The 17,236-nt window shown below is 34.5% G+C and overlaps 1 protein-coding gene across 6 annotated transcripts in view; it reads left to right on the top strand.

Annotated features, from left to right (window-relative positions):
- Positions 1-17,236, top strand: part of BCAS3 (BCAS3 microtubule associated cell migration factor) — a 799,405-nt gene that overhangs the window by 101,269 nt on the left and 680,900 nt on the right. For all 6 annotated transcript variants that reach the window (XM_037808130.1, XM_037808128.1, XM_037808132.1 and 3 more), the window contains exon 6: positions 11,431-11,512. In XM_037808130.1, the coding sequence (XP_037664058.1) occupies positions 11,431-11,512 (82 nt within the window). The remainder of the gene's footprint in view (positions 1-11,430; positions 11,513-17,236) is intronic.

The following is a 17,236-nucleotide window of genomic DNA, read 5'->3' on the forward strand; positions in this document are numbered from 1 at the left end:
TTTCTGATGGGAAGATTATAGGAAATGTTCATTTTCTTGGGACTATAAAAAGAAATTGATGAACTTATTTCTGTTTTCTAAATATTGCTCATATTCATGGTATGCTAAATTTGGGCATAGGAACAAAGGAGTGAAGTGGAGAATTTCTGATTACCTAATTTTTAATTCTCTTTGATCCTCACAATCTACCTATGATTTATAATATTCTCTGAGACTCTTAATGTTAAATTAGCAGTTGGGAAAATTATTTGTAAGCATCTCAAGAATTGTTAACTATGTCTTAATGGTCTTTGTATCCCTGGTGCTCATTACATTGTTTGGCTGATATTAGGCCCTTAATATACATATGCTTAATGAATTTTTTTCCAGATGTAAACCTTTTGCTGTATTTTTTCTTTTGAGTGTGCTAGAAACTCAATTTCAGAAAGTCCTAAAGTAAATTTCACAATCGCTTGCTCTTTGTAGTCACTCCCTTCTATTCACAATCTAGTCCTTTCCTCCTAACAGCTCTAGTTTGATTAATAGCACCATAGTTTTTCCATTAAGCCACATTGAAACTTTAGTGTCTGTGCCAGGTATTAGGATGATACAAATGAGCATTGCCTTGAGGTGATCATATTCCATTTATGGAAGGTGTCACTAGGTAATTGCAGTCCACATCAGTGGTTCCCAACTGGGAGTGATTTTGTCTCCATGGGAACATTTGACAATATCTGGAGAAATGACTATCACGATTGGGGAGTTGCTACTGGCATCTAGTGAGTAGAGGCCAGAGATGCTGTTAAACATCTTACAATATTTAGGATAGCCTCCAAAACAAAAAAGTATCTGGTCTAAAATGTCAGTAGTGCCAAGGTTGAGAAATCCTGTTCCATGTGATCAGTGTTACAAAGGGGCATGAATAAAGTGCTACACACTACTGAGGAGTGATGGATGCCTGGGGTAGTTAACACTTATGCTGCTTAGTAAAGTTTCCTAATATTAATATAAATAATAGTAGTCATAATTTGAATACTTCAAATTCTCTGTGCATTGTTTCAAGCACATTGTATATATTGTCTATTATCCTGTCAATTTTCTAGTTATTCTCATTTACAGTTGAAAAAGTGAAGGCTTATATTTAACCAGATCAGGTTTGTTAATAAAATTAAGTTACAGTATATGTACCATATAAAGCACAAATCTCAAGTTTATAGTTTGATCATGTGTGTGTTTGTGTGTATATGTGTATGTGTGTGTTTACACACATAGATACATGAATAAATGAAACCACGACTAGGAGCAAATATTTTTCTTATTCAGAGAGTTCCATGGAAGAGCATACTTATATTTGTACTAATAACCACATTTGTTGTCCACAACAGGGACTAGAACATATGTATGTCACTATTACAAGGTGTTAATAATAGGGTGGTATATGGGAAAAAATGCACCTAATGACAACTATGGACTATAGTTAGCAGTAATATTATTATATTCTTCTGTTAATTATAACAAAGGTACCAGACCAATGCTAAGTGTCAGTAATCGGGGGGTTGAAGGAGTATGGGGTTTTTCTTTTTGGAGCAGTGAAAATGTTTTAAAATTGATTGTGGTTATGAAAGCACAACTGTGATTATACTGAGAGCCATTGATTGAGCATGTTAGGTGGATTATATGGTATGTGAATAAAACTGCTTTAAAAGAAAAAGTTCTTCAGACAGTATTCCACCTTCCCCTAGGTAATCAGTATTCTAACCATAGATTAATTTTGTCTGTTTTAAACTTCATATAAGCATACAGAATGTATTCCTTTGTGTCTGTCTTCTTTTGCTCAGTGTATTTTTTTCTCAGTGTATTTTTTAGAGTCATCCTTTTGTAGTAGTTTGTATTTTTTTTTAAATGTGTTTTATTCACTGTTTACATATAGCACAATTCATTACCACAACTCTTCTTTTGATGGGCATTTATATTCTGGTTTGGATATATAATGAATAAGGCTTCTATGAACATTCTTCTAGATATATGAACTCTTTTCAAATATATACCTAGGAATGGAATTGTTGGCTCATAGGGTAAGCATATGTTTAACTATTGGAAATTATATGGATTTTCCAAAGAGGGCCTACCATCGTATAATTCTACTGGTAATACGTGAGAGTTCCAGTTGTTTCACATCCTGCTATCATTGGTGTTATCAGTCATTTTTGATCATCTTGTCAGACTTACAAGTTAGTATAACTCTTTTACAGAAGAAAAAAAAATTAGGCTTTTTTTTAAATATCATTTTCTCCTTGGTTAGGTATCTATTATAAAACTCTCTTCTTCAGTCAGTGGTTTTATCAGGGTAGGTTTATAATACCAATAAAATATAACAAGCTAAGTCTTTTAGAAGTAGAAAAAGCTATATGCCAACATTGATTTATCTATAGCACTGTTTCCTCTCTCTTTTCAATTGGACAGCTATTCAGCACATAATAAAATAATGAGTTAAAGTGAATCCAGTTTGTGTATCTAAGTGATTTTGAAGTGTTTATGACAGCTGCTAGGCTGACACTCTCTGTAATGGTGTTACATTGACTTCTGAACACCTTCCAGTCTGCCTCCAGGCGTAAGTGTCTGTGTAGTCTTGAGTGGTTTTACATTAACATCTATCCTTAGTAAGATCTTTTGACTACAGAAGTGTTACTTGGAAATGGAAGATACCATTAGGTCTGCTTCAAAGGATTGGAATGATATTTGAATTGGTGGGTGCTGAAGTAATGGCTGGGGTTTTGAAGTGTAATGTCTGAATCTGTGTTGCATAACTGGAGGAACGTGTGCGTTCAAACTACTTTTCTTTGATCTTCCTTTTGAAAATCAAGTTGAAGGGGAAAGGTTAAAGTAGCCTTAAAATACTCCTTTTTGTGCAGAACTTTGAAAATATGAAAACTTTGAAAGTATGAAAATATGATTACAAGTTCCATTCATTATTTGTGTTTTGTGGTTTTCATATTCTTGAAACTCACTTCCCTCTTGCTTCAAGTTTTTATATTTTGAATTTAGTATCAAGATCATAATACAGACTGGCTTGCAACTTCTTTATGTGGTTAGCAGATATCTGTTTTATAGTTGTTGGTCCTAACAAGTATGCATTTTACTTGGTTTTTGTGGTTTGCTTTTTTTTTGTTTGTTTGTTTGCTGGTATACAGTGTAGGTTATAGAGATACTGACATTAACTGAATCATTTGTGGTTAAGTAGGCAAAAATGAAACAAAAGTCTAGTCCCCCTCCTCCCCCTTAATTTTAGGAACGTTCAAAAGGATTGCTTCTTACTATTAGGAGCACTTTTTTTTCAAATTGTGCTATCTTAAAATTTTGAAATCTCGGGGTAAAGCTGTACACATAAAATAAACTGTCAGTGACCTGTTAGAGAAAGAAGTCTGAGTTTAAAAAAACTCTTGACTCGTTTATTAAAAGGAGAGTTTGATGCCTGTTCGGGCTTGCCATTTGACCTTTAAGTTTCAAATTTTTTTCCTTTTCTTATCTCTGAAATGAAAATGTATCACGAAACAGGCTCCCATGCTGTTTCTAGGGAGAGACTGTCAGCTCTTATTAGATTGTTTTGTAGTTACAATGGCCCGTCTTGTGAGGTGAGGTCCTTTTGATGCTTTATAACCAAATTCCTTAATATATGAGCATATTTCCCCATCTCTTTTTATATTTTTGTCCCTAATTAAACAATTTTATTGTTGCTACTTTTTAAGTTTAGAAAAACTGTGCTACAGGTAAAAACATATAAACACATAAAAGTTGGTATGAATTTGAAAGTGGCTTGACCTGGAGAAGGAGTGTGAAGACTAGTGGGATAAAAAGACTGTATGGACAAAATGCTGCTTACCACTTTGGTAGTATTCCTTTCCTTGAGGGCTGTAAAGCTTAAGAAGTTATGTACCGGTGGGTACTGGTAGGTTTAAGAACTGAATTATACCAAGATGTGTTCTATGATATGGCATTTTAACGAATTTCCAGTTATTAAATATTAATAACATGTTTTGAGAACAGTGGGGCAAAGGCATAATATGCTAAATAACACTAAGGTAACATAATGAGGCTGGTGGTTATTTCTGTCAATTTAGGAAACCAATATAGACTCAAAGTCTTTGATTTATCAGTTCATTCAACAAGCATTTTTTTTTTTTTTTTGGTTTAACTATCATTTTGTTGTTACTATAGTATAGTTCTATTTTTTTTTTTTTAATTTGTTCTGGTGACATATATGCAACCCAAATTTCCCATTTTAATCACTTTCAAGTATGTAATTCAGTGGTGTTAATTACATTCATAATTGCTACCATGACATGATGGAAAAGTTTTGGTAATGGATGGTATTGATGGCCGCTATCATTTATTGAGTGCCAGCTATATGCTGCTTACTTTCACTTACATAATTTAATTGTCACAGTTGCCTTGTTAGATATAATATCACCTTTATTTTAATACCTTCTGTTAAAATCATTAATGTTGTTTATTTGTGATATTTGTAACTGATGATTTGGCATATTGTATGTACTTTGCATTGTTGTGACAGCCATGATCTGGGGAATAAGAATAAAACTTTCAGTGTCTCATATATTGGCTGCTTTTGTTCCCCATAGCTAACCAGAGGATTTTGTGACATGAAAGGTATTTTTTGACTGAAAGGCAGGATGTGCTTGAGATGAACATGAGAAATTCTTTTCCTATCATTTTCCATGTCTGATGGTTTGGTCTTTCCAGTGGAAATAGTTGTAAATACTGTGGTCATTTTGAAAAATAGGTAAAATTATGCTTCCTAATTTTTTTAAAAGATCAAAGTTTGTTAAAGTATTAATCAAGAAAAAGAACTAGTAATCATTATTTTTTTGTATTTGAACTGCTTGAATTGTAAGGAAAAATATCAGTTTTTATGTATTTCCCATCTTTAATGGGAACTGAATTGTGAATACTTGTATGAATTTTTGTGAATCAATATTTTCTACTTCAAAGGAAACCATTGTTCTTAGTTGGAAAGAAATATGGACCCAATACTCATTAATGGATTTAGAATTAAAATATGAATTATATTAGGTTCAAAAAGCTCTGCCTTTTTCCAGACCTGATGAAATGAGCTCTTGAATCTCATTCATATTCCACACATACTGTTTATCATATCTGCCTTGGGAAATTAGAGTTCCTTTGGGACAGCAGCTGCTCTAATGGAGGGCCATTGTAATAAAGGCTATTTGTTTATATATTTGTATTTCAGGCCATATTGCTTTTCCAGAGGGGACTGATTTATGCAGTTCATTTGCCCTGCATAATAGATTTAAACACATAATTTCTTAGGAATCAGACAACTCAACTGGGCAAGACTTTAACAGAAAGCTATTAACCTCTTTAGTCATGAATAAAATGCAAATTGAAAACACAGTGAGATCCACGACACACCTACCAGAATGGCTGATAACTGATTGTTGACTTGGATGTGGAACAGATAGAATTCTCATATATTGCTGGTGGGGATGTAAATTGGTACATTTAGAAAAATTGGTACATTTAGAAAACTATTTTGTTACATCTACAAAAGCTGCACATATGCTTGTCTTGTTATCCAGCAATTCCATTACTAGATGTATACCCAAAAGAAATGGCATATCCATGTTACTAAAAGACGTGTTCAAAAGTGTTCATAGCAGTGTTCTTTAAGATGTCATTTTCAAAATGATAACCTCATTACTCTCATATACCTATAAAATGAACAAATGCCTTGGATTTTATTTTACATTAAATAATGAGGGATTTGCCAAGTAGTTACAGCCAATCAAATGAGAATCTGATGAACAGATACACAGGTAGATTAGGAATGCTGAAATGAATTTACTAATAGATGTAAATCTGGTTATTGTCCTATTGGCACTGAAATGTGCAGTTTGGAACCATCTTTTCCTCAGGTTAATTCAATTGTATCTCTAGCAGACAAAATTTATTTGCATTTCTATGGACAAGAATCAATTGCCTTACTGTCAGTTTTCTGCAATTTACAGAATTGTAAAATAGCCCAAAGACAAAGGTGCAGATCTTTGTAAAATCAGATAACCCCAAAGAGTCCACTAGAAAATTCTTTCAACTCCATTGAAAGAACACATGGTAATCTTTTTCTCATTTCACAATTTTTCCTGAAACCTTAAGAGCCCAAAACTAGAAGCAAACCAGAATCCAGTAAAATGGGTAAATTGTAGTATTTTTATGCAATGGAAACCTGTATAGCAACTGGAATGAAAAAACTACAATCACATACAACATGAATGAATTTCATAAACATAATGATGAACAAAAGAAGCCATTCACAAAAGAATGCATGCTGTATGACTCCATTCACAAAAAGTTCAATAAGTTAAAATTAGTCAAGTATTAGAAGTCAGAATAATGATTATGGTTACTCTTGAGGTGGGGGAAGGGGCATGGAGGCAACTTCTGAGTGACCAGAATGTTCTGTGTTTTGATGTCCTGGTAACAGAGATATATTAACATTGAAAATTAATTACACTGTGTATCTAGTCACAATTTGTATATTTTTCTATGTATATTATGTTTAAATAAGATTGGTAGAAAAAATTAGTTGTAGTTTACAATCTTCATTTAAAACAATTGTCTGCAAAGCTCGGGGGAAGGGGTTTGAATGTGTGCTCTTGTCCTTATTTTGTGATATTATAGAGCATTATTTTTATTGTTCTTGGTATATGATTGAATTTTCCATTTTCTAGTCAGATAGCCTTTGAAAAGTTATCAGGATTTCAGAAACAAATTTGATTCTGAAGGCTAGATGACTTTCATTTGCTTTTAAAATTCCCTAGAAGCACTTCTAAAGCTCTCCCAGAACTTTTATAACCTTCTCTGTGTGTGTGTTATTGCTCCGCCTGTTATAATTTCCTTTTGCCTTAGATTGAGTTGTGAGATTCTAAACTTGTACTTTTCCCTGTTTTTTCGTTTGGTATGTAATTTGCATATTTTCACCATGCAAAAGCTATTTTCTATGGTTGGAAAGATTTTTTTTCTACAGTGTGAACAACTCATTCTTTGTTCTCCTTACTGTGCCTTCAAACTGGTAAGTCTGGTTTATGCCCCAAACAACAAAAGTCTGTCATCAGAAATTAAAATGCCAGTAAGAACAAAGGCAAAGATCCAGGAGGAGCTCTTGGAGAGGTTTCCTCCCTGTTTACTCCTCTTCCTAAGTAACCACAGTTGCCAGGAGTTGGCATGTTGCTTGGTACACTCCTTTCTTGTAGTTCTACTACTGTGTCTCTTGTTATTGTTGGTTTAAATGTGAATTTACAGCTCCTGATAATTTTTTTCAGGATCTATAAAGTCCTGTTCTCTGAGATTCTGCCATTTTCAGTTTCTTTTTAGAAACTTAAAAATCACCTTTGAAAGCCTTTTTTTAAAAATTCAGTTTTGACATGCATGTATGTCTTTGAAAGCAAAATTACCAGTGAATGTAGTGTGTAATATTATTAGAGGCAATACAGAATGTCAGCTAAAGCAGAGTCTGTAAGGACTCATCTTTCTTCTCTGTATCCTTTCTAAAATGTACATGCAATCTGTAAATACTTTATTAGTACTGTTTCTGTTCAGAGATGGTGTTCTAAAATAGAATTTGCACATACTATTTGCATACTTCCTCTAGGAAGTTTGATATTTGTGACTCACCTAGGATACTTTAGATTTATGCTTCTAATTTTAGTAGATTGTACAATCCTGGTTTTAACATATCCATCAATCTCTATAAATAGTGACACAGTGTTTTCTTTCCCCTCCTTCTCTTACATAATAATTAAACAAAAAGATTCTAGAACCTTGACTTAGAGTTAATGAAGGATGGGTAATGAATGTGGGGATGCATTTTATAATCAGTCCAAATGGTTTTTCTCACCTGCTGTTCTATATATAAAGTGGGATTCAGGATAGAAGCTTAGGATAGAATAGGGCATTTAGGTTTAACATGGTGCGTTCAGATTTCAAAATGTTTTTCTGTGTCACAGTAAGTTCTTGTTTGTGTAAATACAGTGACAGCAGACTTTTATAATGTCAGTATGTCGACAGATTTATTTTATTCTTTATTATGTATTATAATTGAGGACAGAATGTCAATTAAATAAAGTTAGGCTTTTTTTTTTTTTTTTTTTAAATGTTAAGAGTTTATTTTCTGGAACCAGAAGCTAAATGCTAGGCCTTTTGTATATGGAAATGGTAGTACAGAGTATTATCTTTAGTGTTATGATTTGTTGTAGTTTAAGCCTTGTAAGTGAGAAGTGTTTATCATTATTCTGAATTATGGTTTCAATGCAAATTCTATGGCACTTTTTGGAATTTAATTTTCATTTCCTTGTTAATAAAAATAGTATGTACATTGGAGAAGAATTTTATTTATCCATTTCCCAGCAAACAATTTATTTTCAAAAAGTAAATGACATGGCAGTTTTTTTTATTCTTCTGGCCATTGTTAAAATTTCATGACTCAGGTAGGTAGAGATAGCCATCAATGCATCTATAATAGAATTAGAGTTCATTAGTGATATACCTTTTACAGTTTGTGCTTAAAACAAAGAGAAGTTTTAGATCGTAGAGAGTTTATGATTCCTTCATTGGGTGGGAGGTTAAACAATGACTTTTTTTTTCTTTCTTTTTTTTTAATGAAGCCTGATTTGCTAACGTATTCATTTCAGTCATGGTAGACATATTAATTTAGGTTTTTCATCTCTAAAACGAAGTTTCTGTTTCACTTGGAAAATTGAGACAATAATGATGCTATGATTTGAAGTTACTCTCCTAAAGGGCAAGGTAGCTCATCAGATTTGTTCCTAAGAAGGAAAACATTTAGAAGGCATAATTCCCTCTTTCTTAATCACCCGTAATATTTTATTTAAATATCTCTTGGGGGCTATAATCACTTTTTTTTTTTTTTAAAGTCAGTTTTATTGAAATACATTCACAAACCACACAGTCATCCATGGTATACATACAATCAACCATCCACAGCACGACCATACAGCTATGCATCCATCACCACAATCCATTTCTGAACATCCTCCCTACATCAGAAAGAATCAGAACAAGAATAAAAAATAAAAGTAAAAAAAGAACACCCAAACCACCCCCCCATCCCACCCTATTTGTCATTTACTTTTTGTCCCTATTTTTCTACCCATCCATCCACACACTAGACAAAGGGAACGCGATCCACAAGCTCCCCACAACCACACTGTCACCCCTTGTAATCTACATTATTATACAGTTGTCCTCTGGAGTCCAAACTACTGGGTTGGAATTTGGTAGTTTCAGGTATTTACTTCTAGCCAGTCCAATACATTAAAACCTAAGAGGTGTTATCTATATAGTGCATAAGAATGTCCACCAGAGTGACCTCTCGACTCCATCTGGAATCTCCCAACCACTGAAACTTTATTTCGTTTCATTTCGCATCCCCCTTTTGGTCAAGAAGATACTCTCAATCCCATGATGCTGGGTCTAGATTCATCCCTGGGAGTCGTATCAGTAATCACTTTTTAATTGTATTACATATATATATGAAATGTAACTGTCTAGTATATTTGATTTGTGTCCCAACAATGACCTTTTAAGGATTTTTCTAAAATTTAGATTAAGTGCTATAATAATAAAATGTAGATATATAAGTGCTAGAGTAAATGATAGAATTGGTTTTCATTCTAAAAATTAAAGTTCACAAAGGAATTTGGAGAGCGGGCAATTTTATGTAATTTACTATACTAAGTTTATAACTTCTCTGTGTTTAATTAGTGATAGGTGGTGCTGTTGTATAGTTAGTCCAAATGATTTAGCTTTCCCTACATCTGAATCTAAAGTTCTGTAGAGAGATTTGCTGCTGTAGCCAATAAATAAGTTACAATAATCTTAAACAAAATGAATATGATGATTATCTGGGCACAACCATGATTTAATATTTATAAGAAATAAAAGTATTTATAGTTTGTAATTCTTTGAACAGAAACTAAAGCTCCAAAAATAGTTAATCTAAAAAGGCAGCTCTGCAGATTTATAGTTTATTACTGGAATATTTATAAATATCTTATTTCAAAATGAATACCCTGTTGATGTTTTAAACTGCCTGATTGGCAAGCCTATTTTTTAAAAAAATAACATTTATATGATTCCTCTATTATTTAAAAATTCAGTTTTATTGAGATATATTCACATACCATACAGTCATCCATGGTATACAATCAGCTGTTCACAGTACCATCATATAGTTGTGCACTCATCATCCCAATCTATTTTTGAACATTTTCCTTACACCAGAAAGAATAAAAATAGGGATAAAAAAATAAAAGTAAAGAAGAACATCCAAATCATTCCCCCCATCCCACCTTATTTTTCATTTAGTTTTTGTCCCCTGCTTCCTCTATTTAAATTTTCATCTTTATTACAGCTGTTTGTTCTTGATTATTTAGAACTAGATTTGTGATGTTTGCCTTTTTCTCTATGATTTTGCACATTCCGTCAAATACCAGACAGTTATGAAAATGTATTGAGAACTACAGTACCTTATATAGTAAATCTGGAAAGCCTTTCTTGATTAATTCTAATTTAACCTATTCAATACTTCAGTCAGCTGCAAACTGTTCTCTTGAGTTACTATTTTTGAGATGCAGTTGTTTTCACACTTGGTTCATATGTTAACATATCTTTTTTACTGTACTCTTTATGTCTGAGGAATTAATCTGATATCACTCAAAATGATTAGGCATCCATACAGTGTAGTGAAAGAGATGAAAATGATGACATTTGAAGATGCTTGCATATTTACTTTTTTATTTATAGAATATTGAAATTAAATGTATTCTTCAAGTCTTTCAGCAGCTCTGCCTTCTCGGTTTATAAATGAGAAGATAGGCCTATTGAGATTAAGTGATTCATTCAAGGTTAACAGCTGGTTAGTTGCAGAACCATACCTGGAACTAGGTTATTTACATTCTGCTTCAGTGTTCTTTGCAATATACCATGTTTTGCTTTTTCTCATTTGTAACATTTGTAAAAGATACAGATATTTAATATTACAATATAAGTTCAACTTAAATGGAAAACTGGACACAAATTTAAAAATCATGGTTGTTTAGCTCTAAAATGGAAAACAATCATGTAGGAAGTGAAAAGGCTTCCAATAGTTTGTTAAAGAAAAAAATTATAGACTTTCAAAACATACCTTTTGTATTCCTGTTCATATCAAGTGTGTGCACTGACACTTTTCTGAAAATATTTATGGTAATAATTTGAGATGTGAGTATTTGTGGTAATATGTATGGCCAACCATAAATGTTATATGTAGTATATTACAGATGAAAAATTTATAATGTATAATAATGTTGTGAACTGCGTTTTCATTTACTGAAATATTTTTTGCTTTTTCTTCTGCAGATCAGTGGGGAAGCACAGGAGCTCTTCTCTGTTCGACATGGCCCAATTCGAACTGCTAGAATCTTGCCTGCGCCACAGTTCAGTGAGTGTTGTCTTTAAGAGAAAAAAAAGTTTCTCTTTTGTTGGTCTTGAACTACAGACAGCAAGAATGATAACTAAAGTCTGTTTTCCTCCAAGTGTCCTTCTCCTTTTCCTCCCCCAACTCCCCAAGATAAATTCACAATTCTGTCAGTTGAAATGGAAATAGGTAATCTTAACCAATTCAATATGACCATTCACTTTCTTCTGTGGTTTTGATTTATCTTCATCCTCTTTGATCTCTTTTTAGCCTCTGACATTGCTGGCTCTTTCTTGAAGCCCTCTTCTCTGTTGCCTTTCATGGCATCATTCTTCCCAGATCTCCTCCTTGCTGATTGTGCTTTGTTTGTTATATTTCTGGCTTAGCTTTCTAATGTGGGTATTGTCTAAGTCTCGGTTGTTCCCATGCCATTGGGCTCTTATTTGGTTAAACTTACTGCCTTGGGGAGCTTAGCTTTCACTATTATCCCCCTTGTAGATGACACTCCTGTCTGCGTTGCAGCTATATCAAGCATGGAGTTCAGGGTTTGTGACCTTGATTCTCTGCTTTAATAGCTAAGGCTTCATTATGCTACTTAAAATAGTAGATATTTTATATTTATTTTTTAAAATTCAAATATATGTTTAAGTTAAACCTGGCTATTTAATGCATTCAACTTTCTAAAGATTGTATTTTCTCATTAATGCTACTGTTTTCTCTCAATGTTTTTGCATGTGCCCTAAAAACATAATATTGTTTGGTTGCATGAAATATTTTTTTAAAAGAGGGGATTAAAATATATTCTATTACATTTTAAAAGTTTATCCTGATGTGAAAAATCCTCTTTGTAAGACTTGTTTTAGTAGGTTAACAGTAAGAATAATGTTTACTAAAAATATTGTGCTTATGCATAACAATTTTAGGGGTTCATTTAATGTATACATCTGCTTAAATGAAATGGGAAGGGTAGAGGTAACAAGGCAACAATATACTGAAGTTATGTAAAGATTTTCCCTCTTGCTATTGAATTATATGGCATATAGAGATTTCAGCTTTTTGTCTCTGTCTCTCTTTCTCTTCTTTTTCTGTCTTCTCTTGTATTTGTGTTTAGTGAAATATTTGACCTCTTGAGATTGACAACATTCTATTTTGGAAGGTTTTTTGGAATTGTCAGTTTTCTCCTTGGATGGTTCTCTTCATGGAATCAAGAAGAGCTATTTTTTCCAAAGGACTCTGATACAGATTTGTTTCTTTTGTATATAATTCACAGAGGCAGACTTTTCCTTTTTTTTTTTTAAAAAAAACTTTTTTGTTATGTCAATGACTAATATTAAACTTTTCTCAACTTTTACTTGGGGCAGAAATAATTTTTAAAAACGTATCACTCTATAAAAAGATAATACTGCAACTGATCACATAAAATTCATAATGCAAAAAAAAATCCTCCTCTTATACCCATTTTAATTCTCATATTTTGGTAGAATAAATCCTTTGGTAGCTTCTTGGGAAAGGGTGTGTGGGAGACCTTGTTTGTCTGAATCTGTCTTTATTCTTCCTTGACTCTGGATTGATAATTTGGCTGGGCATCAAATTTTTGTTTGTAAAAAATGTTACTTCAGAATTTTGAAGGCATTCATTTAGTATTACAGTTGTTGAGTCAAAAACCATTCTGATAGTTTTTTCCTTTGTATGGGCCTTGTTTTTTTGTCTCTGTGAGCTAGTAGAATCTTTACTTTGTCCCCCGTATTCTGAAATGTTGCAGTGTAATATCTTGGTTCATCTGTTGTTTTAGGTGCCTTCATTCAGGAATGAAAGTTCTATAAATGTTTTGCTTGTTTGTTTTTGTTTCATAGAAGTTGTAGGTTTTTAGAAAAATCATGTAGAAAATACAGTTTCTATATGTCTCCCTAGTCCCCCTCTTATTAACACCTTGGATTACTGCGTTACATTTGTTACAATTGATGAAAGGATATTATTATAATAGTACCATTAACTATAGTCCATGGTTTACATTAGGGTTCCCTGTTTGTGTTATACAGTCCTATGTTTTTATTCTTTTTTCAATGTTTATTCTAATAACATACATACAACCTAAAATTTCCCCTTTCAACGCATTCAAATTAAGTCTTACTGTTTGGAGAACTTTTCTTCAGTTATTTTGTTCATGATTGCTTTCCCTAAGTTTTCTTTGTTCTCTCTTTATGGTATTTGTATTATTTGAGTGTTACATTCCCTGGACTGGTTAATTTAAAAAAAGAAAATAATTTATTACCTGTTCATTTTGGGAGATTGATTCAATGTGGTTTATCAGTTCTTCTGTTGATTAGTCCATTTATTGCTGTCATGTTTTTCTTATCCTCAACTTCTCATAGAACACTCACCTTCCCTTCCTTCCATTCATCCATCCATTCATCTTCGCTCACTCCCTCCCTCTCTCCCTTCCCCATCCTTTTTCTGTTTTTAGGGTTTTAGTGAGTAAGGGATGAAATAAAGAATGAAAGGCTCACTTAAATACCTGATAACCACCACAATTCAAAATCCAGGGAGCTTAGAACCAGACTCTTAGTCTACTTTACGTGGTGGTATCTGGACACAAACCCATGTCTTCTTCTCCTGAGTACAGCAAGCTCTTTCTCTGCCACCATGCTGCCTCAGTTTTTCTTTTTTTTTGTTTTTATTTTGAAATAAATTCAAAGTTACAGGAACAGTTGCAAAAACAATACAAACCCCAGACACAGAACTCCAGCATACCCTGACCCCCCTCCCGATACCCCACTCCACCAACTTTAACATGCTGTCACACCGCTATTTCTTTTCCTCCCTCCCTCCCTCCCTATCTATCATCCATCATCTGTTGCTCTGTCTTCTGAACATATGAGAGCTAGGTGCACACATCCTTGTACAAACACTAGAATTCACATATACAATTCCCATGAACAAGAACATTCTTTTATGCAATCCCATTAAATGCAGCTAAGAAGTACCAGAGATTCAACATTGATAAAAAGCTGACATTCTATATTTCCTTTTTTTTTTTTTCTTATGTCTCATCTGTGTCCCTTTGAGCCTCCTCTCATCCATCTTCAGATCCCATCCAGGATCATCCTTGGCATTTAATTGTCATCTCTTTAGACTGTCTTTTTTTTTTTCAATTGTGGAAACATATATACATCCTAAATCTTCCCATTCTACCCCCTCCCTAGCATTCCATTAGTGGGATTAATCACATTTAGAATGTTGTAATGTGATGACCTTCCCACCCTCCATTACTAGAAATTTCTCTTCACCTCAAACAGCAACCCTACACTCATTTCTTAACTCCCCATTGCCCCTTCCCCCATTTCTCTTAACCCATACTCTACTTTTCATCTCTATGGTCATCTTCTCTGATAATTTCTTTGTGTTTACTGTGGGGCTTAAAATTAACCTCTTAAATCCATAACACTCTTGTTTTTCTTTGACACCAACTTAACTTCAATAGGACACATAAACTATGTATCTATACTCCTCCATTCCCCCACCTTTATGTAGTTCTTGTGAAAAATTACATATTTTACATTGAGTTCAAAACCACTGATTTGTCATTAGAGTTTGTGTATTTTATATCATGTAGGAAGTAAATAGTGGAGTTACAATTAAAAAATTATTGACTTCTATTTGTATTCCATTGTGGACGGAGAATGTGCTTTGAATATATTCAAAATTTTTTTTTTAATTTATTGAGGCTTGTTTTATGTCCCAGCATATGGTCCACTTTGGGGAAAGATCCATGATCACTAGAGAAAGATGAGTGTTCTGGCGATTTGGGATGTAAGGTTCTATATATCTGTTAAATTCTCTATATCTCCTTCTCCTTTCTTTGTTTCTCTGTTGGTAGGGCTCCCTTTAATATCTGAAGTAGAGCAGGTCTTTTATTGGCAAACTCTCTCAGCATTTGTTTGTCTGTGAAAAATTTAAGCTCTCCTTCAAATTTGAAGGAGAGTTTTGCTGGATAAAGTATTCTTGGTTGGAAATTTTTCTCTCTCAGAATTTTAAATATGTCATGCCACTGCCTTCTCGCCTCCATGGTGGCCACTGAGTAGTCACTACTTAGTCTTATGTTGTTTCCTTTGTATGTGGTAAATCGCTTTTCTCTTGCTGCTTTCAGAACTTGCTCCTTCTCTTCAGTATTTGAGAGTCTGATCAGAAAATGTCTTGGAGTGGGTTTATTTGGATTTATTCTATTTGGGGTTTGCTGGGCATTTATGCTTTGTGTATTTATATTGTGTAGAAGGTTTGGGAAGTTTTCCCCAACAATTTCTTTGAATACTCTTTCTAGACCTTTACCCTTCTCTTCCTGGGACACCAATGAGTCTTAAGTTTGGATGTTTTATTTTATCTGTCATATCCCTGAGATCCGTTTCAATTTTTTCAATTTTTTTCTCCATTCTTTCTTTTATTCTTTCATTTTCTGTTCTGTGGACTTCTAGGACGCTGAGTCGTTGTTCAGCTTCCTCTAATCTTGTATTATGAGTATCCAGAGTCTTTTTAATTTGGCCAACAATTTCTTTTATTTCCATAAGATCTTCTATTTTTTATTTACTCTTGCAATTTCTTCTTTATGCTCTTCTAGGGTCTTCTTTATGTCCCTTATATCCTGTGCCATGCTCTTCTTCATGTCCTTTATATCCTTTGCCATGTTTTTGTTTCTCGATTGTAGTTCTTTGATTAGTTGTGTCAAGTACTGTGTCTCTTCTGATATTTTGATTTGGGTATTTGGGATTGGGTTCTCCATATAGTCTGGTTTTATCATATGCTTTAAGATTTTTTGTTGTTTTTGGCCTCTTGGCATTTGCTATGCTTGATAGGGTTCTTTCAAGTTGTAAAAAAAAAAATACCAATCTAATTTTTCAGAAATACAAGTTGGTGGCGTACACTTTCTCTAACTAACCAGCAAGTGGCATCTGCGAGTCACCTATACCCCTCAAGTCAGCTCTCCTCAAGTTCGTCCTTGTGGTGTGTGGGGAAATGATTCTTGTGGGGTTCAGTTGGTGAACTCAGTTTGGGTGTGTTGCTGGAGCCGTCCGCCCTGAATGTGGGGCATGTGTCCGGGTGGCTAGGGAGGCAGGGCAGCTTTAATATTCCAACCCCCCAGTTGTTCCCAGAGATTCAAGGCCCTCTGCAAGAGTCTAAGCCTTCATTTCAGTTCTGCCCCAGACTCTCTCTGTCACTGACCCACAAACCACCAGCATTGACGTAGCGTCCCTGGGTTTTCCAAGTGGGCCCCTCTTTTCAGCTGTGATCTTCCAGGACCTCTGCTGAGGGAATGCTGTGCTATGTCACCAGTGCGCGCCGTCCCTCAAGGGAAGCCCTGGGCCGCTGGGTCATGCAGGGTTGCTCCCAGCCTGATGCAAAGATGGCTGAAGGGGGTGTCTCAACCCCTCCCCCCTCCTCGCACAGTTCCTCCTTCCCAGCTCCGGGACAACTGGCAGGGCTCTGGGCTGTGGGCATGGCCCCAGGCAGGAGTATCTCCAGCCCTCCGGGGGACCAGCTGCAAGCAGTGGCCCTCCCCTCCGCTCCCCTGGCCCTGAGAGAATCTGCCGCGGGCTATCCTCCATGCCAGACACTGAGATGCCGGCTCAGCCCGCTCCTGCCGTGTTCCCACCATTGCAACTGCAGCCGCTCCTGGGTTTTTCTCTTTTTTTTTTTTAAAAAAAGAACCAGTCTGTCTCCAAATGCCAACCCCCGGCTTCCCCACACCGCATTGTG

This window comes from Choloepus didactylus, chromosome 18, assembly GCF_015220235.1.
Source record: "Choloepus didactylus isolate mChoDid1 chromosome 18, mChoDid1.pri, whole genome shotgun sequence".
NCBI classification, from domain to species: Eukaryota; Metazoa; Chordata; class Mammalia; order Pilosa; family Megalonychidae; genus Choloepus; species Choloepus didactylus.